The 23,784-nt window shown below is 40.2% G+C and overlaps 2 protein-coding genes and 1 long non-coding RNA gene across 6 annotated transcripts in view; 2 read left to right on the forward strand and 1 right to left on the reverse strand.

The window, feature by feature from the left end:
• Positions 1-7,017, forward strand: part of SCARB2 (scavenger receptor class B member 2) — a 54,812-nt gene extending 47,795 nt beyond the window's left edge. The window contains exons 10-12 of one of the 2 annotated variants that reach the window (XM_054728156.1): positions 122-173; positions 2,485-2,643; positions 4,356-7,017. In XM_054728156.1, the coding sequence (XP_054584131.1) occupies positions 122-173; positions 2,485-2,643; positions 4,356-4,394 (250 nt within the window). In that variant the 3' untranslated portion in view covers positions 4,395-7,017. The remainder of the gene's footprint in view (positions 1-121; positions 174-2,484; positions 2,644-4,355) is intronic. The other variant, XM_054728157.1, reaches the window with a different exon arrangement.
• LOC129151852 (uncharacterized) lies at positions 1-8,916 on the reverse strand. The gene is made up of 3 exons (XR_008558546.1): positions 8,726-8,916; positions 2,439-2,909; positions 1-594 (listed from the first exon to the last, which is right to left on the reverse strand). It is a non-coding gene; the product is annotated as an uncharacterized LOC129151852 (long non-coding RNA).
• The window catches only part of NUP54 (nucleoporin 54), a 22,025-nt gene continuing 7,132 nt past the window's right edge, over positions 8,892-23,784 (forward strand). Inside the window, exons 1-9 of one of the 3 annotated variants that reach the window (XM_028148428.2) lie at positions 8,892-9,020; positions 9,664-9,825; positions 12,781-12,864; positions 12,950-13,096; positions 17,097-17,323; positions 18,656-18,843; positions 19,691-19,887; positions 20,775-20,829; positions 22,204-22,297. In XM_028148428.2, coding sequence (XP_028004229.1) covers positions 8,954-9,020; positions 9,664-9,825; positions 12,781-12,864; positions 12,950-13,096; positions 17,097-17,323; positions 18,656-18,843; positions 19,691-19,887; positions 20,775-20,829; positions 22,204-22,297 — 1,221 coding nt within the window. In that variant the 5' untranslated portion in view covers positions 8,892-8,953. The remainder of the gene's footprint in view (positions 9,021-9,663; positions 9,826-12,780; positions 12,865-12,949; positions 13,097-17,096; positions 17,324-18,655; positions 18,844-19,690; positions 19,888-20,774; positions 20,830-22,203; positions 22,298-23,784) is intronic. The other 2 variants (XM_008143659.3, XM_054728147.1) reach the window with 2 other exon arrangements.

Consider the following 23,784-nt stretch of genomic DNA (forward strand, 5'->3'; position numbering starts at 1 on the left):
TTTAAGTTCGGAGTAATTTAAAGAAATAAGTGTGCTGGCACTGTCCTCTAAGTGTGTCTCTCCAGGCCAGGGTGCCCGCACGATCAGGGTGTCTGTAAGAGATCTCCTTCTGTCCCCGCAGTGAGACGGGAGACATCAGAACCATGGTCTTCCCAGTGATGCACGTCAACGAGGTGAGTCCCGGGGGGAGCACGGGCGGCTTCACCCGTGGAAGCCTGCAACGCTCCCACGTCGGTGTCCACTGTTGTAGCTGTGTGTCCTGTTCGATGGGAGGGATGGAGGGGAAAGGTGATCTTTAAAAACCTGTTTGTCCGCTGAAAATTTCTTCAGGTGTTTACACGAATGCACTTAATGTCTGAGATCTGAAAATTAACAGAAAGGAATGTCCCTTCTCGCGCACATTACTTGGGTAAAACTTCCTCCTGGGAAGCTGGCTGTGCAAGAAACAAAATGCGGAGGTCCGCGAAGCAACGCCAGACACTGTTGAAACAATAAAGCCAACACGCAGATAGATGTTCAGTTAAACCCTTCTTTGTGTCTCCTCCTTTGAAACCCTGCCCGTTTGTAAAATGTCCTCAGTTTACTGTTCGTTAGCTGAGGAGGAGGAGAAGAGGGTGCAATTAAAATGATTGGCAACATTAACAAAAATTTAGTGTGAGGTGGTTAAAGAAATGGTTAAATGGCTCTGGTGGTGGTGTCCAGTGGTTAGCATGTCAGCTGGAGCAGCCCTGTCAAGTGCCTGGGTTGCGGGTTTGATCCCTGGCCCTGGTCGGGGAGTGTGCGGTAGGCAACCAATGGATGTGTCTCTCTCACATCAATCTCTCTCTCTGCCTCTCCCCACCCCTCCCTCCTTTCCACCCTTCCCTCCTTTCCACTCTCTCTAAAAAATCAATGGGAAAATATTCTCCAGTGAAGATTAACCAAAAAATAAAATAAGAAATGGTTAAATATAATGTGAGATATGCCCATTAATTTCAGTGATACATGGTTGCCTCAGCTTTCATCATAGCATAGAGTTTCTTCTACTTTCTGATAAACTATTATATAAGAAACAGACCCTGTCTTGGTTCAAATGAAAGGAGTTTCCCTGAAAAAATACTTCTTTTGCAGTATACCCACAGAAATATTATTTCTAGGCCCTGCCTGGGTAGCTCAGTTGGTTAGACCAGAGTCCCAGAAGGCCAAGGTTTCGGATTCCTTCCCAGGTCAGGCCACATACAAGAAGCAACCAATGAATGCATAAATGAGTAGAACAACAAATCTATTTTTCTCTCTCTCCCTTTCTCTCTATAAATGAATAAATGAATGAATGAATAAATAAATATTATCTCTAAATGTTAGGTGTAAATTGAAGTTTTGTTAATCCTATCTAATAAAAGAGAAATATGCAAATTGACCATCACAAGATGGCCGCCACAAGATGGCTGGCAGGGGAGGGCAGTTGTGGGTGATCAGGCCAGTAGGGGAGGGCAGTTGGGAGGGACCAGGCCTGCAAGGAAGGGCAGTTAGGGGTGACCAGGCCAGCAGGGGAGGGCAGTTAGGGGCAATTGGGCCAGAAGGGGAGCAGTTAGGCATCGATCAGGCTGGCAGGCGAGTGGTTAGGGGGTGATCAGGCTGGCAGGCAGAAGCAGTTAGGGGCAATCAGGCAGGCAGGCAGGTGAGCGGTTGGGAGCCAGCAGTCTTGGATTGTGAGAGGGCTGTCCAACTGCCCGTTTAGGGTCCCAGATTGGAGAGTGTGCAGGCTGGGCTGAGGGACACCCCTCAACCCCCCGTGCATGAATTTCATGCACCGGGCCTCTAGTAAAAGCATATTATGAAAGCTCAGAAAACACCCACCATTTAAGACATGGGTGATAATATTTTTCTGAATCTCACATCACATTGACTGTAGTTCTGCCTCCTCAGTTTCCCTCTCTCTTCAACCTGGTTTCAAGAGGGGAAATTATGGGTTTTCCCCTTAATAAATCTCAATTGACTGGCTTTTGTTGTAAATAGCAGCATTTTAAAAAGTGTTTATTGTTTTTTTCTTTTCCCTAAAAATACTTGTTCTTTGTAGAAAATTTCATAACACATTAAAGCAAGAAAAGGGAAAAAATTAAAATCACTTTTCACAAAACATGAGTCAGACTGACATATTGTCTTTAACTTGCTTCATTTTCCTTGCCAAAGTGTTGTAAAATGTTTTCTGATAACAACTTTGTAAAAAATAACTGAGTGGTTTACATTTTGTAAAACTAATATGTGTTCTTTAAAGAAAACTTAAAGAAAAGAGAAAAAGAAAAAGGGAGAAAGAAAGATGTTAATGAATAAATGCCCCCTCTGTTTATACTAATTTATAAATGGGTTTTCATGATCTCTGGTTTGCTAACAGAAGGACATATCCAAATTGCATTTAATGGTTTGGAAGAAAGATACAGCAAAAAAAAAAAAAGTTATACCTTGGATGTTTGGTAATCAAGGCAATACTATTTTCTTGTTCCCTAGAGTGTTCTCATTGATAAAGAGATTGCAAGTCGACTAAAGTCTGTGATTAACACTACGTCCATCATCAGCAACATCCCCTACATTGTCATGGCGCTGGGTGTGTTCTTTGGTTTGATCTTCACCTGGCTTGCCTGCCGAGGACCGGGATCCATGGATGAGGTGAGCAGAGGCTGGAGGAACTTCTTACTGGATAACTTCTTACTGGATAACTTTAAAATTCAACTGGGCTTCACTGAAGGGCTGCCAGCTGGCTCACTGGGGGTGGATTCTGAGCTTTTATGCTGGGCACAGTGATTTCATGCTTATATTACTGCTGGACAAAATGAGAAGCAAGGAGGGATGATAGAATGGTACTGTCCAGTGTTTGGGGCTCCTGTGGTGGGAATGGAATCCATGGGAGTAAGCTTTACGTGCTTGAAAGTAACCTGAAAGAAAAGGAAGAATATATCACAGCTAAGCACCTGGCATTTGCTATCAGACTGCCTAGGTTCAAATCCTAGTGCTGCCACTTAGTAGCTGTGTGTCCCTAGAAACTGTACCTCAGTTTCTTCAAATGTAACATGAGAGAATACTCGAGCCTCCTTTAGGAGTTTTTCGTGAGGATTAGGTGATTTAAACATAAAGCACTTGGCCCAGTGTTAGTATTTAGTAAGAGCTTAGTAAACATTAGTTAAATGATAAAAGAAAAACAGCTCCAAGATCACAGGGCAAGGCAACCAGGACCTGCTTGGGAAGAATCTGTGATATCATCAAAGACCCACCTCTGAGTCACCACTGCCTCCTGAGTGATTAGCACTGGGGTTGTAGTTCCTTTCCTGGAGGGATGGGAGCAACCCAGACGGATGGGATAAACACAGCTGGGTGGGCCTCCTAAGTGACCAGCAGGCCAACCCAGGGGTCTAAACACCTTCAAGGAGCCTTTTCTGTAGGAGCCTTTCTTCAATTCTCAGCAGCTTCCCTTTTAGCAATAAAGGCTGTGTGTTTTTCCTCCCAGCTGCCTCAGCTAATTGTCTGAGCCCCACGTGAAGCAGGAAATGATAGGTTGAAACCACCTGCATAACATTAACACAGATTTCCCCATCTTCCATGTTCTTCCATTATGTTTCTTAACCCATGCCCATCACGTTACACTGAATTAGGTGTAAGGCCATTTCTTTTCTTTTTTTCCAGTTATTTAAAATTTTATTTTTCAATTATAGTTTGTATTCAATATTATTTTGTATGAGTTTCAGTTGTATAGTATAGTGGTTACACAATCATATACTTTAAAAAAGTGTCTCCCCTGCCCCCCCCCCCCCCATATTTCCAGTACCCACTGGCACCATACTTAGTTATCACAATATTGTTGACTATATTCCCTATGCTGTACTTTACCTCCCCACATTTTGCCATTTCTACTGGTGATCTCACTTCCAGTCTGACCTTTTCATAAGCACCGATGAAAGCCCATGTGAATGTTATCCCTGCTCCTACAATTAACCACCTCCACGTACTCAACAAGCAAGCAATGGCTGAGCACCCACCACCACCTCTGAGACTTTGTTCTCTGGAAGATTTCAAACCAGGAAGGAGGCACATTCAATTGAGTGTGATGAGGGTTACAGTCCGAGTCAGTACCGGGAAGGGGGCTGACTGCTCTGGGATCTCGGGTGGTGTGGTCAGAACAGGCCTCCTCAAGAGGGTTAGGCGTGAATGTTAAGGAAAAGTCAGGCTGAGAGAAGAGAGAGGTGAGGGGGGACGACTGACGACCTATAGCCTTCCAATCAGTCTTTCCTCCTTCCGTCTCCCCTCCCACCCCCCTATTTTTCACATGGAGAGATGTTTCTGACCTGAAGGCCTAACTTTGCGGTCCTCTCTTTTCTGAGTTGCAGGGAACTGCAGATGAAAGAGCACCCCTCATACGAACCTAACCCTGGCCTAAACTTAGCGAAGGAACCGTGGTGAGCTGTCCTGATCTGGATCAGACGTGGGGAAACCGTCGCATCCTCACAGGCTCCTTGCCTGTTGAGAGAAGGAAGGGGACCAGAACTGGCAAGTGATGAGAGCATTTGGCTGGAGCTCAAAGAACAGGCTGGTGTTAGCCACTGGGCTCTATCAGATCCGTGGTCTCTGATGAAGGGTTTTGTGTTTCATGTGTCTAGCAGGTATTTAATAAAGTCTTGTATAGTAATTTTATTGTTGTTGGGTGCTGCTAGCTCCAGAATTTTGTGACCACTGTTGTGGTTATAATGTCTGCGTCACTTGTTAATGCTACTTGGTCTAACCTTACTCAGTATGCTTCATTCACTAAACTTTGTATTGTATTCCTCCATTCATGTCACCCCAAAACCAGAAATAAATAAGAGTTCGGAGCCCAGGGTAAAATGGTAGCCTTGTTGAGTACATCATTCAAATGCACCCAATTTCCTCTTTTAAAGAAGTTATATATTGCATTTTATGTTAATTGTCAATTCATAATTCCTCCAGGAAAATAATTTGGTCTTCTGACTGCTTTCATACCTGATAAGAACCAAGTGGGGAAGGGGGTGGGTGGAGTGAGGCACCTAATGAGTCCATAGTGATAAACACCTGAGGATTTTTCACGTGTACTTTTGTGAACTGAAAGAATGCACAGATAATGTTGGTGAGGACAGTGCAGATATTTCATATAGAGTAGAACTAAATGCTAGTTCTGAGATTTGTGGATAACTTATTTTTCCGTTGAAATGATCTTGATGTGGAAAGGTGCTCCTGGGAGAATGTAATCAATAACTGACACCCCCTCCCCCCCCCCATCACCCTTGCTAAATAGGACACTGTATTAATTACAATATTATTTGTAAAATTATTTATGGGTATAGGAAATCCATGCATCTACAGCCTAAGTGGCACATACATTTCAGGAAGTCTGACTACACTAAAGAGACATTTCTTTTGGGACAGTGTTCTTGGTTACTTTGAAATTGTTTTTATAAGTTGTTCTTCTTTTCTCGGGTTTGGTTCCTTTTGTTGTTTTGTGACTCACTGTCACTTACTGAAGAGAGAAAATGTGCCCTACACTTCCTGTGACAATCATCTTGCTGACAGAATGACACTATTTTAAAATATTGCACAGAAAGTGTTTTATAAAGGTCCCCTGGGACCAGAGCAAAGTCACCTCTCTTGAGAAGACCTTTTGGTTTCCAGTGTGATCGAAGTCAGAGGACTGGGAACCATCCTATGTCACAGAATTCAAGCTTATTTAAGGGCAATTCTTTTAATTCTCAAAGTTTAATATTAGTTTTTGGTTGAAAAATCTACACAGTTATCTGGCAAAGTGCACACAGAATTTCTTAACAGCTGAATAAGTCTACAGGAGTTGTTTAAAACTGGATTTCAGTGTAAGCAAATGAAGGGGAAAAAGCCATGGATTTCACAAATACAGCCTCTGATCCCTGTATGGGGTAATAAATCGCTTTAGCTTATTTGCCCTAATTTCCCCTCTGTACACTAAAGCAACATGTAATATGTTTCCCTTCTTGAAGGGGCAATTTGTTAAAATCTTAACATCTCTATAAAGTAAGATAGAACCTATAGTTACCCCAAATCAACAAAATGTGAAAAACTAATTTGAAAATATTTTATCTTCAACAATGCCAAATATCTAGATTTTTAAAAATTTATCAATATTTAACTAGATAACTGGCATATCTTGTTCTTTTATGCATCCACTTATCCACACTAATAAACCTGATAAGCCAGTGTATTCTCATTAGTTCATCCTATTATCAGGATATAATCATCTGTGAGGAGGAAATTTTTAGTGTGAATGTTAACAGTTAATGATATATACCTTTAGACTGAATCCACAGACAGGGAGACCAAAACCATATTATTTCTATATGATTCTTAAGTTACTTGGCTTAAAATCACATTTGATATTTACCTTCTGAGAAGTCTGTGGCAAACCCATAAGCTACAGTCAAGATTATAGATTGATTAAGAGGCCTGAATGTGCTACCTACTTGGTTTTAGATGAAAATAACAAATTATTCCTCATGCTCACTCTCTCGGAGCCATTTTCCTGGAAAGACCTCCAAAATCTTTGTGATTGTCACAATCACAGAACACCGGTGTCCTGTATTATGATACTCAACTTAGGGAGAAAGCAATCCGAGAGAGGTTACCTCACTTCTCTTAAGGAAAATTAGGAGTTGAACACAGGGCAGGAAGTAGGATTGGCCACTTTTAGCTCCAGGTTTTCCCCCGTAGGCTTTATTTCCTCACTTCTAGAAAGATCACTAATGGTCTAATGGAGCAAGTACTATACCACTAACCCCTATTGGGGCTTTTACTTAAGGGAGGCTAATTTTTTATTTACATTGCGCGAGATATGAGTTCTGCAAAAGGTGACCTTCATACTTGGCCCTCTAGGTGTTATTACTGGAGTTAATTGCTTGTGGCTGACCTGAATGCTCTTCATGTAGCTTGTATAGTTGGTTCGTTTCATGTGATTCTTGACATGTTTACTTCTACCCTTAATGCAATGAAGTATTTCACTAATAAAAAAAACATTTATATGACTTTGCACTGGAAATTGTACGTTATGTCATCAGATATACAGTTGCCTATGGACTTTTATTTGAAAGACACTCTTTGCCCTCTTGTCCAACACAGGCCTGAGTCCCACTCCTGGGGCCACCCCTGATTTCATCTCAACTGTGGTGGACAGTTACAGGCGGCCAGACAAGTCCCATGGTGTGCTTTTCCGCCTCAGGGCTTTCTCCAGAGCGATGGAAGCCCCTCAAAAGCTTGGGGAATTAATACCCCCAGGGACACACTCAACCAAGGGGGCAGGAGTCAGCTGGTAAATGGTCCAGTCCTCAGGCTCCTTCTACAAGTTTCCTCAACTACGATTGTCCACGTGGGAACTGCTTCCTGCTATCATTTCTGCATTCCATGCCTCACACTCCTCGCCCCCTCACTGCTGCTTCCTTCCAAGTAATCTGCCTGCACTAACACCCTTATTCAGGCTTGCTTCCAGGTAATTTCGGATTCCGCTCTGGTTTTTCTGTCTCTGGCCACTTGAGAATACGCGGCGCTCAGCTGCAATCTCTTCTCACTTGATACTCCCTCCCTGACAATCCTATTTCACCTGCTCTGTTCACCTTCAGCCTCACATTTCCAAACCACCTGATGGATATCCTCAGCCAGAATGTCTTCAAGTCCAGCAAGAAAGGAACTCTTTTTTTTTCTTGTCTTCTTCCCAAATTCCCATTACTGGGGAATGGCATCACAATTTCCCCAGCTGTACATGCCAGAAACCAGGGACTCTTGCTACACTCCTCCTTCCCCTTCCCTCCACATCCCATCGGTCCAGTGCTTCGTATGCTTCTCAGTCTCCGCTCCTGCTGTCCTCACCCTAATGTATCAGAGCTCTCACTGGGACTCCTGCAGTTACCACTATAAGCATCATTTAATTTTCTGCATAGGCAGTCAATTTACATTTTCAAAGACATAAAAGGGATTTATAATGGAAAGTCTCCCTCCACCCATCTCCTAGCCACTCAATTCATCTTCCCAAAAGCCACCCGTTACTTATTTTTAAAAATATACCTTTCCAGGAATATTTTATACCAGTATGTGTATTATATATTCTAGCCCTCCTTCCCCCCACCACCTAAATTGTAGCATGCCAATGCAATGTTCTAAATTGTCATTCCTGTAATTTCAGTTCCAATTTCATGTCTGAATAGTATTCCTTTGTATAAATTTAACTATTTAAGCCAGCCGTTCGTTTCCAATAACTTGTTTTTATAAACAATGCCGTCACGAATAACCTTGTATTCCATAATCTTGCCAAATCATTTACAAGATAACGTTTGGAGGTCCAAGGACATTTGTAATTTTGATAGCTACAATGGCTTTTTGTTGTTTTCATTTTTATTAAAGTTATACAAGCACACAGATTAAGAATCAAGTAATTCTACAAGGTTTGTTACATTAAAAAAAAGCTAGAGAGCCATTCTTTTCAGAGGCACCACTTTTAGCGCCCCACTTTAAAAAATATTCACTCCCAGGACCCTACATGACACACAGCTCCCTGAATTTTCAGTCTCTGCATTACCCATTGGCTCCCCGCTATGGAGGACAGGGACTCGGTTCTTTCCGGCCCGGTCTTCATTACACACCCTTATCTGCACATCTCTGCCCAGGGACCTCCCTCGGGTAGTTTGTAAGGGCTCTCAGGCGGCACGCCTCTGGGGGACTGGCAGCATCTCACCTTGGTTGTGACGCTCACGCCCCAGGAAGTCACGAAGCGCCCGGAAGCTAGCCGGGCGGGGCGTCCCCCCGTCAGGGTTCCACCCCCGACGCCTCTGCGTTCCGGCCCATAGGCTAGGGCCGAAAAGAGGCGGAACTCCGTGAACCGGAGGCAGTTTCTCCGCCGGACCAAAAAGCGGAGTGCACCGAATGTCGCGGGAGCTGCTGCTCGGTCCCTTGCTCCCGCGACATGGCCTTCAACTTTGGGGCCCCCTCGGGCACCTCAGGCACCGCCGCAGCCACCGCTGCTCCCACGGGTGAGTAATTTCCCCGGACCTTCTCCTGGGGAGGTCTCGGGTCCGCCTCGGTCCGAGACTCTCCGGCTCGGGGTTCCCGGGGTTTCCTGCCGGGGCGGAGACTTGAGGGCTTCGGAAAAGGGCGGGCGGGCGGCGCGGAGCTGGCCGAGCAGGCTCCTGAGGAGGCCGCGGGAGGACACAGACCCACCCCGGCGCTGGCACGCGGAGCGTGGGTCCCGCCGGACCCTGCCCTGCTGGGGCTCGCTTCCTGCCGCCGGGGAGCTGGAGAGACCGGAGGCGGCCCCCTCTTCCCTCGTGGAGAACCGCCCTCTCTCCTCCCGCAGCTTCTCGTCCCGGTGGGAACCCTCGCTGGGCGCCGGCGCTGCCCTGCGGCTCCTTGGGGCCCAGCCCCTGGGGGGCGGGAGCCTTCGCCCAGCCCCTTTGGCCCTCGCTAGGGGGACTTCCCGGGAAGCTCCTACCCCTCTCTCCTGTCCCCACCTCCGCTTTCTTAATTTGTTTGGAGCAGAGTCAAGGTTTGCCTTTTGTTCACTTCTGTGAAACTTCCTACAGACTCTTCTAATCCTATCTTGCTTTCTTTTCTTGTTTTTCTTCCCCCTCTCCCCTTTTAAATGTTTGTTTCTTTCTTTGCCTACACGCCTATCAGGATTTGGTGGGCTTGAGACTGCCAACTCCACCGCCAGTGGGTTTAATTTTGGGGGTTTCGGATTAACTGCTAATCCTGCAGTGAACTTTAATATTGGGAATTTCGGTGTTCCTACTACCTCGGCGACTCCGTTCAATTTTGGTAACAGTCTGGCAAGTGCAGGTAGATACTGCGGGTCGTATGTGTAACGAATGCTGGGGGCTGGAGTCCAAGAATATTTTGTGATTCCTGGAGTTTGGGAAAGAACAGTGACTTGTCTGAGGAAAGAAAATTTATCTCCTAATGTCGAATCAGTAACATTTGTATCAAGTTTTGACTGTATCAGGATTTAGTTTTGGGAGGTCTTGCAAGTTATAATGTTCCTTTGTTAAATTTATATTCAATTGAACAGAATATAATTTCCAAGTAGTTTGGAATTATTATTTTTGAGTAGAATATATCTTCCAAATTATTACATATTCCTTCCAAAGTACAAGCTCAGCAGTCAGGCCCATTTTCCTGGGATTCTTGGACTCCTGCAGCCACTTTTTTCATTTTTCCTGCATCTTTCATTGGAATTTCATTCTGTTGTCCTTGTGGTTCCCAAAAGAACATTGTCTTATACGAACAGCAGTAACCTGTTTTGTTTTTTAACCTGTATAATAATAATGCACTTCTTTGTTCAACTCAGCATATTAGTAAACGTTTCTGTAAGATGTGTAATTATAGAAGGAATCCCCAGTTTTTTCCTGGAAAACTGTAAGAAATTATCAGAGAGGGAATTTAATTTATTGTCAGCATTGAGTTCTAAAAGATAAGCTAGACATGTTTGCCTTCAAAATGATAATTATGAAGATTTTATTATCTAGAGATGGATTGTTTAAAGTTCATTGAAAAAATTGCGAAGCACAAACTATATTGTGTGTATATATGTATAAATTTAAAATAGGTCTATGTATAGTTACATACAATGACCCTATAGAAAAGTCTTGTTTCTCAGCTGCTCGTATATGAATCTGTTGTCCATATTTTCTTACATTATGCCACTTATGCCCATGCCAATTATATGCATTTGGTAAACTTTATTTCCTTAAACTTTTTAGTTCTCTAAAACTTATTTGGGAAGTTCTGGTATTTTGTGCAGTCACTTGTCAATGTGAGTATCACCTTGGTATTTGATTTGAAAACATTTTGAAGAATACTTGAAAATTCCAAAGATAAAATGATCCATTATCATAAAGATATATTTAAAGATCACATATTACTGTTATTTGGTATGTTTACTTTTCCCTGTTTGCTTAAAATTGGCACTGGGTAAAACAGAAACATTATTTTCAAATTTGTGTTTCTGGACAAAACCACCCAGTTGTAATTCACCAACAATAAATACATCTTTTGTTATTTGCTTGATTTTGTGTTCCTTTGGAGTTATCATTGTTAAGTTTTGAGTTGTGATAATATAATTGTGTTTTAACTACTTTTATATACCTATGTTCATTAACTTTGCCTTCACCAAAGGGCTGATAAAAATTTTTGTCTACCTTTTAATTTTATATCCTTGCAGATGGATGTTAATAAACATTTTTGGTATGATGAGATCCTGACTGGTATTTTTATCATGTAGCCAGTTCAGAATATATCTTAGTTTTTCTATGGAAGGGAGAAGTAAGAAAAAAGATTGTTTCCAGTTTACTTATATGCACTAGACATACAAGTAAATAGAGTGGTTGTACCTGCATGCAACATGCAGTCTATTCTTTTTTTACTTAATTGATTTTTGTTTAGAGAGAGAGAGGAAGAGAGAGGGAGAAGAATCATCTGTGTGAGAACAAAACATAAATTGGCTGCCTCCTGCATGCCCCCTCCTAGGGATCCAGGCCACAACCCAGGCATGTGCCCTGACCGGGAATGGAAACAGCAACCTTTTGGTGCATGGTACAACACTCAACCAACTGAGCCAAACAGGCCAGGGTGACATGCAGTCTATTCTTGAGTAATTTTCCCTATCAAAATTATATGGTAAATATCAAAGGGTTGGGGTTTTTTTCTTAATATTTTCTGTGTTACAATATTGATGAATATTTGTCTTAAAAGTCTTTTTGGCACCACATTAGTATCAGGTAAAAACCGACAATAAAGAAAATACGTAAAACAATTTTAGATTGGCTAGTATTCCATTCCATTCATATGTCAAGTTAGCTATAGTTAAGAGTGATTTGTCTCTAGACTTACCCAAAAATGTAATTTGTATATCTGTCAGATTTGCCAAACTCAGCTATCAGAGGCCTGTGATAGCTCTGTTCACTTTCCCTGCCACTGCCTTCCACTTGTGTGTTTTTTCTCTCACTTCTTCCTCAGAGAAACACATTTTTGCTGTATAGAGGTCATGTATTGGTATGTTTCCTTTGAAAAGTTGTTTAGTGTCAGTGGAGACTAAGTAGAAATATAAGCTAAAGTTGACTATAAATTAATTGGCCAAGCCAAGGATGAAAGCTGTCAACACACTCTGCCATTATGATCTATTTGCACACTATTTTTAAAAACATTTGAATTAGTTGCAAAAATTAGGGTTTAAAATTCTATAAATGTCACAGAAAATCTAGATCTTCTATTTATTTGGGAAAAAATGGGAATATATAACACTGCTAAACTACCATTCTCCTGCAGCAATAGTCTGCTGGAATTTAGGAACTGCTGCTGTTTTTTAAAATTGTTCACATTGAATAGTTCCACCACTCATTAATGTTATCAGCCTAAATCATCTAGGTGTTTGAATTTGCATTTCCTATTCTAAAAGTACATACATAGTCGTTTTAGTGTTTGTTAAACATAATGGCTGTAGGCTTAACATGTTTTCTCAGCTATAACTGTTAATCATCCCTTTAGTTAAAAGGTATATATTGCATTGAGGTATTCTAATTTAAATACTTCTATGGCTTATTTCTTGCAACATACTGATTTCTTGATGAGTAGAATCGTGTGTTTTTTAATGAAATTAAAAGTAGAGAAAGAAAAATTAGATCAATATATTTTCTCTTTATACATCGCAATTACTTATAAAATAATTTGAAAAAGAAATGACCTCTTATGTATACAAAAGAGTCTTCCTTTTCATTTTATTTATCCCCTTATAATTAGGTGGGTTCGGAGGATTTGGGACAACATCTACAACAGCAGGTTCTGCATTCAGCTTTTCTGCTCCAACTAACACGGGCACTACTGGTAAGAGGAAATCTTAAGTCATTTGTAGAAGTGAGCTAGAGCTCAGATTTTTTTAACTTATGCAATTTTAATTTTTCATTAAAAGGACTCTTCGGTGGCACTCAGAACAAAGGTTTTGGATTTGGTACTGGTTTTGGCACAACTGGAACTAGTACTGGTTTAGGTACTGGTTTGGGAACTGGATTGGGATTTGGAGGATTTAATACACAGCAGCAGCAGCAACAACAAACTAGTAAGTATGAAGTTTTCATCTTACTTCCAATATAAAATTATAACAATATAGCTAACATTATTGAATGCACTGTTCAAAACACATTAGTGGATAACTTTTTTAAAAATTATAAATATTCTACAGGATTCCAAAAGCTACTTCTTATGTTTATATATAACTAGAGGCCCGGTGCACAGATTTGTGCATCGGTGGGGTCCCTCGGCCTGGCCTGTGGGGATCGGGCTGAAACCGGCTCTCCAACATCCCTCAATGGGTCCTGGATTGCGAGAGGGCAGTTCTCAGGTGATGCACCCCGGAATCGGGCTCCCTCCTCTCTGGTTCCGGCTGCCGCACCCGAGAACTGCAGCTGCCAAGTCACTGCAGCTCACAGTGGTCATTGTGCGTCATAGCTACTGGTCGGACGGTCGCTTAGGCTTTTATATATATATAGAATAGATAATAACTTGGGAGAAGTCTGATTAACATGATTAGGATTATAAATTTTCTGGGTTTAGTATTATTTTTAATTTTTTTTGTTGTTGCTAAAAAAATAACAAAAATATAGAAAACTGCACACAAGTACAGCTTAATGAATTATATATAAAGTGAACACCCTGGTAACCACTACCCATGTCAGAAGATGGACCTGGCCAGTCTCTTCGGAAGCCCTCCACATTCTCCTCCTAATCATTTCCCCATGAAAGGAACGTCATAGACCTGTCGTTTATTATATTCAATTCCTTTTATAGTTTTGTCACTCAAGTGTGTAAACAGTATTGCTTTATTTGTCTTAAATCTCTAAGTTCCTCTTTTAGCTCTCTTTTTATTTTTCAATTTATTAAAGAAATCAGCTAATTTGTCCTATGGAGTTTTTCAGGCAGGTCTTTGCTGATTGCATTCCTGTAGTATAATTTAACATGTTCCTTTGTCCATCCTCTATTTCTTGCTGTAAAAGGAAAACCAGTGTCATTTGCTATAAAGAAAAGATAATCAAAATTTAAGTACAAAGAAAATATAATAGTGTTAATAAATTCTAGCCAGACACCTTTGTGCCTTAAGCTCTGAGTCTTAGACATCTTCAACCCTTTGTTAAAAAATGAGATAAGCCCAGTTGTGTGGCTCAGTTGGTTGAACATCACCCCATGCACCAACAGGTCACTGATCCCTGGTCAGGGCACATGCCTGTGTTTCAGGCTCAATCCCTAGTAGGGGTGTGTGGGAGGCAACTGATAGATGTTTCTCATTGATGTTTCTGTTTCTCCCTTCCTCTTCCTCTAAAATCAAAACATTTTTTTTTTGAGTGAGATAAGCAAGTCATGAAACATTAAAGGCATACTGGCACCAATCAAACTTTTCTAGAAAATATATCCAAATAATTACAGAGAATTTTTCTCCTCCTCCTCCACCTCCTCTTCCTCTTCTGTATAAAGCAAGCAAGAATTTATTGACAACAGCAAAAACACACAGGACAGTGAAACAAGGAAGGGCATAGAAGAAGCAACAGGAGAACCTAGGCTGGGCTTATAGGGAAGTCAGAGAAAAGGGGGCCTTGGAGACAGGTTCCTGGGGTTAGCTTGGGACAAGTTGCCGCTGCCCATTGCTACCCTGGTTGCAAGTCTTGTGGGGTCCCTTGGAGTTTAGGAAATAAGTGCCTTTGTGGGGAAGGGAATGGCATAGGAGTGCTTCCTGGAGGGAGAATGCCCAGAGATTGTTTTTTTTAACCCTCACCCATGGTTATTTTTCCATTGATTTTTAGTGAGGATGGAAGAGAGAGGAAAAGGCAGAAATATCTATGTGAGAGAAACACATTGATTGGTTGCCTCCTGCATGTGCCCTGAGCAGGGCCCGGGCCAAGGAGGAGCTTGCAACCAAGGTACATGCCCTTGACTGGAATTGAACCCGGAATCCTTCAGTCCACAGGCCAGCACTCTAGCCACTAAGCCAAATGGGCTAGGATGAGACGTTTTCTTATAGGAATTAGTCCATTTAGTAACTCAGCTGTTGCTTGACAGCTATATCATACCAGGGGTACTTTATCTTGCACTTTGGAAATATTGATCTGATCTAACATCTTTGCCCTTCTTACTATTGGAAAGTTGTAGCACATAGAGATTAAGTAACTTTCCCAAAGCTACACAGCCAGCTAAAGCTTTGTCCTAGAATATTGATGGTTAGTTCATTTGTTCTTTTCACTATATTTTTCTTGTTAATAAGAGAAGGAAAATGTTTATTAAGCTGTTATTGATAAACATTGATATAATGATTCTTATTGCTTATTTTTTATCTTTCAATTTGTATTTATTCTATAAATATAACAACAAAAGGATTGTTTAAAAGATAATTTTGCAACTTCACAAAATTAACTTTTTCATATCTATGTGCTTTTTTTGTGTGTGTGTGGGTCTAATATGGATCCAAATTTGTGTTCTAGTAATAGAGTTAATTGTATTAAGATTATATCATTAGAGAAATAAGTTTAACCTTATAAGGATTGTCCTAGTATATTAGTTTCTTTTCTTTTTTAAAGAATATTTTTTGCCCTGACTGGTTTGGTTCAGTAGATAGAACGTCGGCCTGTAGACTGAAAAGTCCCAGGTTCAATTCTGGTCAAGGGCATGTACCTTGGTTGCAGGCACATTTCCCAGTAGAACGTGTGCAAGAGGTAGCTGATCGATGTTTCTCTCTCATCGATGTTTCTAACTCTCTATCCCTCTCCCTTCCTCTCTGTAAAAAATCAATAAAATACATTAAAAAAAGAATATTTATTAATTTCAGAGAAGAAGAGAGAGAGAAACATTGATGAGAGAGAAACATCATTGATAGGCTTCTCCTGCATGCCCCCTGCTGGGGATCAAGCCTGCAACCCGGGCATGTACCCCGACCAGAAATCAAACCGTGACCTCCTGGTTAATAGGTAGATGCTCAACCACTGAGCTATGTAACTGCCAGCCTGGCTATATTAATTTCTTTTTTTAAAAAAAATATATATTTTATTGATTTTTCATAGAGAGGAAGGGAGAGGAATAGAGTTAGAAACATCAATCAGCTGCCTCCTGCACACCTCCCACTGGGGATGTGCCTGCAACCAAGGTACATGCCCTTGACCAGAATTGAACCTGGGACCTCTCAGTCCGCAGGATGACGCTTTATCCACTGAGCCAGACCAGTCAGGGCTATATTAATTTCTTACTGTTGCCATAACAAACGTGTCACAATTTTTAAAAAAAAAATCCAAAAATTTATTATCTTACAGTTCTGTGGATTAGAAATCCAGAAATGGGTTTAACTGGGTTAAAATCAGTGTGTCATCAGGGCTGTCTTACTTCTGGAGATTATAGGAGAGAATCAAGTCCTTTGCCTTGTCCAGCTTCTAGAGTCTCTCTGGATTTCGTGGCTTGTAGCTCCTTCCTTTATCTTCAGACTAGAGGCCCGGTGCATGAAAATTCATGCACTGGAGGGGGTCCCTCAGCCTGCCTGCCCCCTCTCACAGTCCTGTAGCCATCAGGGGCAGGAGGCAAGCCGGCGATCAGGGGAAGGCGACACCCCCATCACACCTCTGCTGCTGCCACTGCCGGCAGCGCAAGCCTCGGGTCGGCCCTGAGGGGCTGAGAGTGGGTCCAGCCACACCGCAAGCCTGCCTCCCTCCTCCCCGCCCCCTCCTTCCTCCCCGTGGGGCTGAGAGGACTGGGCGCCGCCATCTTGTGGCTATGGGTGCCACTGCCTTGTGATGGTGTGATGGTCAATTTGCATATTCTCTATTAGATAGGATTTTACTTTAATGTTGACTTCCCTCTTCCCTCTATGATTTATGTTGAGTTCCTCCTGATAATATAGGATAATCCCAGTTTAATCTCATAATCACACCTTCAAAGTCCATTTGCCATGTAAGGTAACATATTTACAAATTATGGAGATTAGTATGGACATCTTTGTGTGTAGGGATCACTATTCTGCCTACCATACTTAGGCTCTGAATTGTGTTGATGTTTTTTTAAATACTAATTTTGGGGTATATTTTTAGCATTAGGTGGTCTCTTTGGTCAGCCTACACAGGCTCCTGCTCAGTCCAACCAACTGATAAATACTGCAAGTGCTCTTTCTGCTCCAACGCTGTTAGGAGATGAGAGAGATGCTATTTTGGCAAAATGGAATCAACTGCAGGCCTTTTGGGGAACCGGAAAAGGATATTTCAACAATAACATACCACCAGTGGAATTCACACAAGAAAATCCCTTTTGCCGATTTAAGGTATTAATACTGCTTTTGATCTTCACTTGAAGGGTGTGTATAAGACAGAATATGGTATTTGGGTTAAATAATACCAATAAAACAGTTGCTTATTTTTTTTCGGTACTCCTTGAACATGGTGCAATTATATTTTTATTTTAAAAATACAAAAATTATAAAATTGAGGTGATTTCATACATGTGTGTTTGGAGGTGCACGGAATATGACTGAAAGGTGTGACTAATTTATAACTGAGGGAAAAAATGTTAACAAAAGGGGAATGGTCCGCTTGGCATCTATTAAAGGGAGACATAAAAGTAGAATTTAGTGGTATTTATCTAACATTGTCCAGGAATGTATACCCTACTCATAACAAGAGTATCTTATTGTCACTATTATTGCTGGATGCCAAGGTCATTAAAACAATGTAGTCCATTTTCAGTGTTGATTCCATGCCTATCAAGCAACCTGCTCATCTGAATTTGACTTCTCAGATTCTATTCATCAGCCAGTTAGAGTATATAGGTCAATTTGTAGTGTATTTTTTATAACAAATTAATAAATTACAATCCAGTTTACTTCAGCCTCTTTTGAGTTTTGTTGGTGTATATCAGTCTCTTAAACCTAATCAATGTGTACATAAGCCTAGTGTTTAGAGCTACAAAGCTTAGAATCAGACCCTTGAACAACAAAAAGGAAGTAGTTTTTTTAGTATGTTGATATTTTAATACCTTTATTTAATGACTAAGATTTATGCAGTAGATATACATAGACTGAATATAACAATTTGACTTTTTCCTTTTTTTAAGTTGATAAATAACATACATATGGTAAAATGCATAACAAACTATAGTGAATTTAAATTTTTCAAAAACTTGCATTATAAGTGGTGACAAACAAGAAAAGGCTTCTATCTAAAAGAGTAATTCTCTAGAAAGATATAGTTTATCATGTCTAAAACCTAAGATTCTGTGAGTCTAGTATATAGTAAAATGACTTACATTTTGGTCCATGACTTTAGCAGTCATTTTTATGACATTCAGAGTTGTTTCAGCTGTGTAGAAGCACCCAACAAAAGCAGATATCAATGTTTTTTTTCAGAGGCAAAAGCTACTTAGTTACTCTTTTGAAAAGGAATTTTTAATTTCATTCTACGAGTTTGTTATTCTGGGGTAAAATAATTTCTTTAAAATGTGTAACCTCCTAGGGCACAAGGAGGTAAGAATCATTATTTCCTTTGCTACCAGACATTAAACTGTTTCCCAATTTTAGCAGATATGAAGCTATTAATATTAAATACTGGATTTAAGATCTGTACATATTTCTGATAATGTTTATTTTGCCATTCCACAGGCAGTAGGTTATAGTTGTATGCCCAATAATAAAGATGAAGATGGGCTTGTGGTTTTAGTTTTCAACAAAAAAGAAACGGATATTCGAAGCCAACAACAGCAATTGGTAGAATCATTGCATAAAGTTTTGGGAGGAAACCAGACTCTTACAGTAAATGTAGAGGGTATTAAAACATTGCCAGATGATCAGTAAGTATATAAAAGTATACTATTTATATCTGTATGCCTTGATTCAGAGAGTGATCAAGTGTTTTTGTTGCTAAAACCCCTAATTTTTTAGATTTTTCACTTAGAAACAGGAATAAACATTAATCATGACTGTGTGCATATCAAGGACCACAAAGATGTTAATGAAAAGTTTTGACTAATTACTATTCATCTTCATTTATGAATAAATATGATTGATTAACTTCCCTTGTCTGATAATTTTCATACTTAGTGGCAAAACATTTACTTTAGAATATGACTAAAGTCAGATTTTACTTCTTGGTCTTACTTGCAGTAAAACAACCTATAAGTTTCAGCAGAATCTCCAAAGTACTTCTCAAATCTTGAAAAAATAATAGAACTTTGCAGCTAAGCAAACCTTTGACAAATATTATCTTATTTGCCTGTCTCATTTTAACTTTATCACTTAAGTTAATTTATAAGTGAACAGAACATTTTAAGTAAGAGTATCTTATTTTTCAAGATTTAAGCCCTGGCCTTAGCTCAGTTGGTTAGCGCGTCATCCCGATATGCAAAGTTTGTGCGTTCAATCCCCGGCCAGGGCACATATAAGAAGCAACCAATGAGTACATAAATAAGTGGAACAACAAATGATCTTTCTCTTTCTCCTGCCCCCTCTACTCCCTCCCTCGCTCTCTTTAAAATCAATAATTTTTTTAAAAAGATTTAAGAAAAAAATAGTTTAATTCCCTTCTAAAATAGTCATTTCTTATTCAACTAGTGCCTTTTAAAAATCACATGCTGCATTTATATTTGTGGCTATGAGTTATATGTTCCATATTTTATAACTTGATTGTTTTTTCCCCAGGACAGAAGTAGTCATTTATGTTATTGAGCGTTCTCCAAATGGTACTTCAAGAAGAGTTCCAGCTACAACACTATATACCCATTTTGAACAAACCAACATAAAAACACAGCTGCAGCAACTTGGTGTAACCCTCTCAATGACTAGAACAGAACTTTCTCCTGCACAGGTCAAACAGCTTTTACAGAATCCCCCTGCTGGTATGTTTCTATACTCCTAGAGTTGAGGAAATGAAAGACTTCAAGATATATGCTTCCTCTTTTTTGAGAGGTGTTGGTTGATTATTAATATTAATAAAACCATTGTCAGCTTATCACATGTCTACCCATTCACATAGATTGGATTTTTTATTTCATTTATTTGTCTAGTTTTTAATTTTTATTATATGGCTACTATGTTTGTTAGAAATAGCAAACTAAAGAAAAATTGTCTATAATCCATCTACCCAAAGGTAATTTACTTCCTTTATTATAGTCTCCAAAATCATGTAAATCTATTTTTTTCTAGTTTATCTCTTGTTTTAACTGAGTCTTCAAGTAAAACCTGAATGGTTTTTTTTTTTCTTCTTTTTTTTAAAAATATATTTTATTGATTTTTTACAGAGAGGAAGGAAGAGGGATAGAGAGCTAGAAACATCGATGAGAGAGAAACATCGACCAGCTGCCTCCTGCACACCCCCCACCGGGGATGTGCCCGCAACCAATGTACATGCCCTTGACCGGAATCGAACCTGGGACCCTTCAGTCCATAGACCGAAGCTCTATCCACTGAGCCAAACCGGTTTTGGCCTGAATGTGTTCTTATCATAAAAAATGTCCTTTACCCATTTTCTATTGGATTTTTTTGTCTTCCTTTGTGATTTGTATGAGCTCTATAATATCTTAATAGGTTGTAGGTGTTTCCTATCCATTTACACCTTTTGTTTAGCTTTATCTTACAAAATTTTTATTTTTGTAGTGGTCATATTTGACAGTTATTACTCATTACAGCTTATGATTTTTGTGTTTTACTTTGGGAATGCCTTTCATACAAATACCATAAAAATGGAAAATAGTGTTTTTAGAAAAAATATTTTTCTTTGTGGTAGGTGTTGATCCTATCATCTGGGAACAAGCCAAAGTGGATAACCCTGATTCTGAAAAGTAAGTGTATTTTCATCTTTTTTTCGTGTAAGAACTAATATTTGCTACTAGGGAAGCAAACAAATGCTAACTATTATAATTACTGGGGGCTGTGAGGCTTCAGTGGGCATAGGGACAGGTTTTGGCCCATCCTCTGCACCTCCGCTTAGCACCTCCTGCCGCGCCCCCGGTTCTATCTGCTGGCAGCCCCGCTCCTGCCGCCACCACTCCCACATGCTGACGATACCACTCCCACATGCTGACGATACCGTCCTGGCTTGCACCAGCTGATGGCACAGAGTGATTGGGGCCAGCGCCAGCAGCAGGTGCGAGCTGCGGCTGCAACCCCAATCGCCCCTTAGGAATGGGGAGGTGGAGAAGTTCTCGGGCAATCGGGGCGGCAGCGGGTGCGAGCAGCAGCTCCGGCACCAGCTGCAAGCGGGACTGGCGCTGGCAGCGGGTGTGACAGGCGGCTGCTGGCCCCGATTGCCCCTCAGGAGCAGGAGGAAGTGGAGAAGCCCTGAGGGGTGCTGGCAACAGGTGTAAGTGGGGCCAGCGCTGGTAGCAGATGCAAGTGCCTGGCAGTACCGTGGCGTGTAGGAGCAAAGAATTTTCAATAACCACCAAAGGCTCACCCTGATGACAGTGACCAGTGCCCTGCCTTGGTCTGGTGCCCCCGCTCACCTGCTCCACCATCCCGCCATGGCGATGCCCGCCATGTTCTGCTCTCTGCCACCTGCTGCTGATGCCTGCCATGTTCCATGCATGCCCTCTGGTGGTCAGCGCACGTCATAGTGACTGGTTCAGTCATTTGGTTGTTCCGCAGTTCGGTCTATTTGCATATTAGGGTTTTATATATATATATAATCCTTATATTTTAGGTGAGCTTATTTTCATTTCTATTGCTTTCTAAAAAATTTTTGATCTTAGAGAAAAAGGGAGAGAGAGAGAGAAACATCAATTTGTTCCATTTATTTATGCATTCATTGGTTGATTCTTATATGTGTGTTGACTGGGGATTGAACCCACAACTTTGTCGTATCAGTAGCTCTAATCGACTGAGCTACCCAGCCAGGGTGATTTCTGTTGCTTTTTAAAGAATATTGACTATGGTAAGGCAGCATTTTGTGGTGAAAACATTGAAATCTGAGTACCAGTACCCTAATAATGTTTGTATTTAATGTAACTTTTTCCTGAACTATATTTCCTCATTTGTAAAATAGGGAGATTGAATTAAGTTTCTATGGTGTGACGTTATTGATTTCATAGTTGTAGATCTGCCTTTAAACTCTAGATATTTAATGTGAAATTATGTGAATGTTATTATAAAAACCCTTTTTGAATTTTGTAATAGTAGACTTAAGGTTTGAAAACTGACGACTTGAATTTCTTCAGGTTAATTCCTGTACCAATGGTGGGTTTCAAAGAACTTCTTCGAAGACTGAAGGTTCAAGATCAGATGACTAAGCAGCATCAGACCAGATTAGATGTAAGCATTTACCTTCATTCTCTGGCCTTGGGATCATAGAAATTTCTTTTCACCATGTGTGTTAGTTATTAACTAATTTTATCTTATAGGGAACAATATAGTGCATACTGCAAATTAGCAATTATAGTTTTATACAACTTCCTTTATTATAGTCTCCAAAATCATGTAAATCTGATTTGTTATACTAGTATTTCAATGATGAATTTAAAATTCTTGGCTTAGCAAATTAGACTTTAATTTTCTGTTCCAGCCAGAGAATGCATATAATTTGCTCTATTATAAACACTTTTATTTATGGGGCCTAATAAAAGTGAAGGTTACAATTATGATGATGTTATCATAGTATTTTATAATTGTTGGTTAATGAAGCAAATTTAAGTTACTGAATGCTTAAATCTTCATAATATTTTGTTTTATAAAGTAGACTTTTGTAATCAGATACCTAAAGGTCGCCTCCAAATTCTCTAAATGGAATTCTTAATGAGCTGTTCATTCAGATTCTGTTTGGGTAATGAAAACCTGCTGTTTTATGAAGCAGCCCATTTCACTGTCAGCTAGCTCTAATGGATACAAATTCTCTTTTGACATTGATCCAGTGTCTGCCTTGTTATAATTTACACCCATTTTCTCTGGCATTGCTTTGTAGGTACTGACTGCTTCCTAGGACAGCTCTACAAATATTTAAACATCATAATCTTTCATCCTTTTTAGTATTAGCTTCTCTGGATAAAAATTCCAGCATAGTTTTGCATGTGGCATGATTTCTGGACCCTTCATTACCTTGATTTTATTGATTTTTCATTGACTTTTCTCTGGTTTTGTTTATAACTTCATTAATTTCTACTCTTAACCATTTCCTTTATTCTGCTTGCTTTGGACTTTTCTCTTTTTCTAGTTTCTTAAGGTAGCATCTTAGGTTATTTATTTGAGACCTTTTGTCTTTTCTAATATAAGCATTTAATGCTATTAATTTCCTTCTAAGCACTTTTTCACCTAAATCTCACAGATTTTGATAATGTCCTATTTCCATATTTGACCCAGTCGGAATATTCTCTAATTTCCCCTGAGAGTTCTATTTGACTGTTGGATTTTTTTTACTAATGGATTATTTATTTTTTAAATTAAACATATTACATTTATTGGGGTGACATTGGTTAATAGGATCACATGAGTTTCAGGTGTACATTTCTATGATGCATGATCTGTATACTGCATTGTGTCCACTACCAAAGTCAAATCATCTTCCACCACCAGATATTTGGCTCTCTACTCCCCTCCCCACACCACTCCCTTCCTTCTGGTAACCACCATACTGTTGTGTCTATAGGTTTCACTTTTATATCCCACATACCAGTGAAATCATATGGTTCTTAGCTTTTTCTGACTGACTTATTTCACTTAGCACGATATTCTCAAAGTCTATCCATAGTGTCTCAAATGGCAGTATTTCATATTTTCTTATGGCTAAGTAGTATACCATTGTATAT

The sequence above is a fragment of the Eptesicus fuscus genome, chromosome 2 (genome assembly GCF_027574615.1).
Source record: "Eptesicus fuscus isolate TK198812 chromosome 2, DD_ASM_mEF_20220401, whole genome shotgun sequence".
NCBI classification, from domain to species: Eukaryota; Metazoa; Chordata; class Mammalia; order Chiroptera; family Vespertilionidae; genus Eptesicus; species Eptesicus fuscus.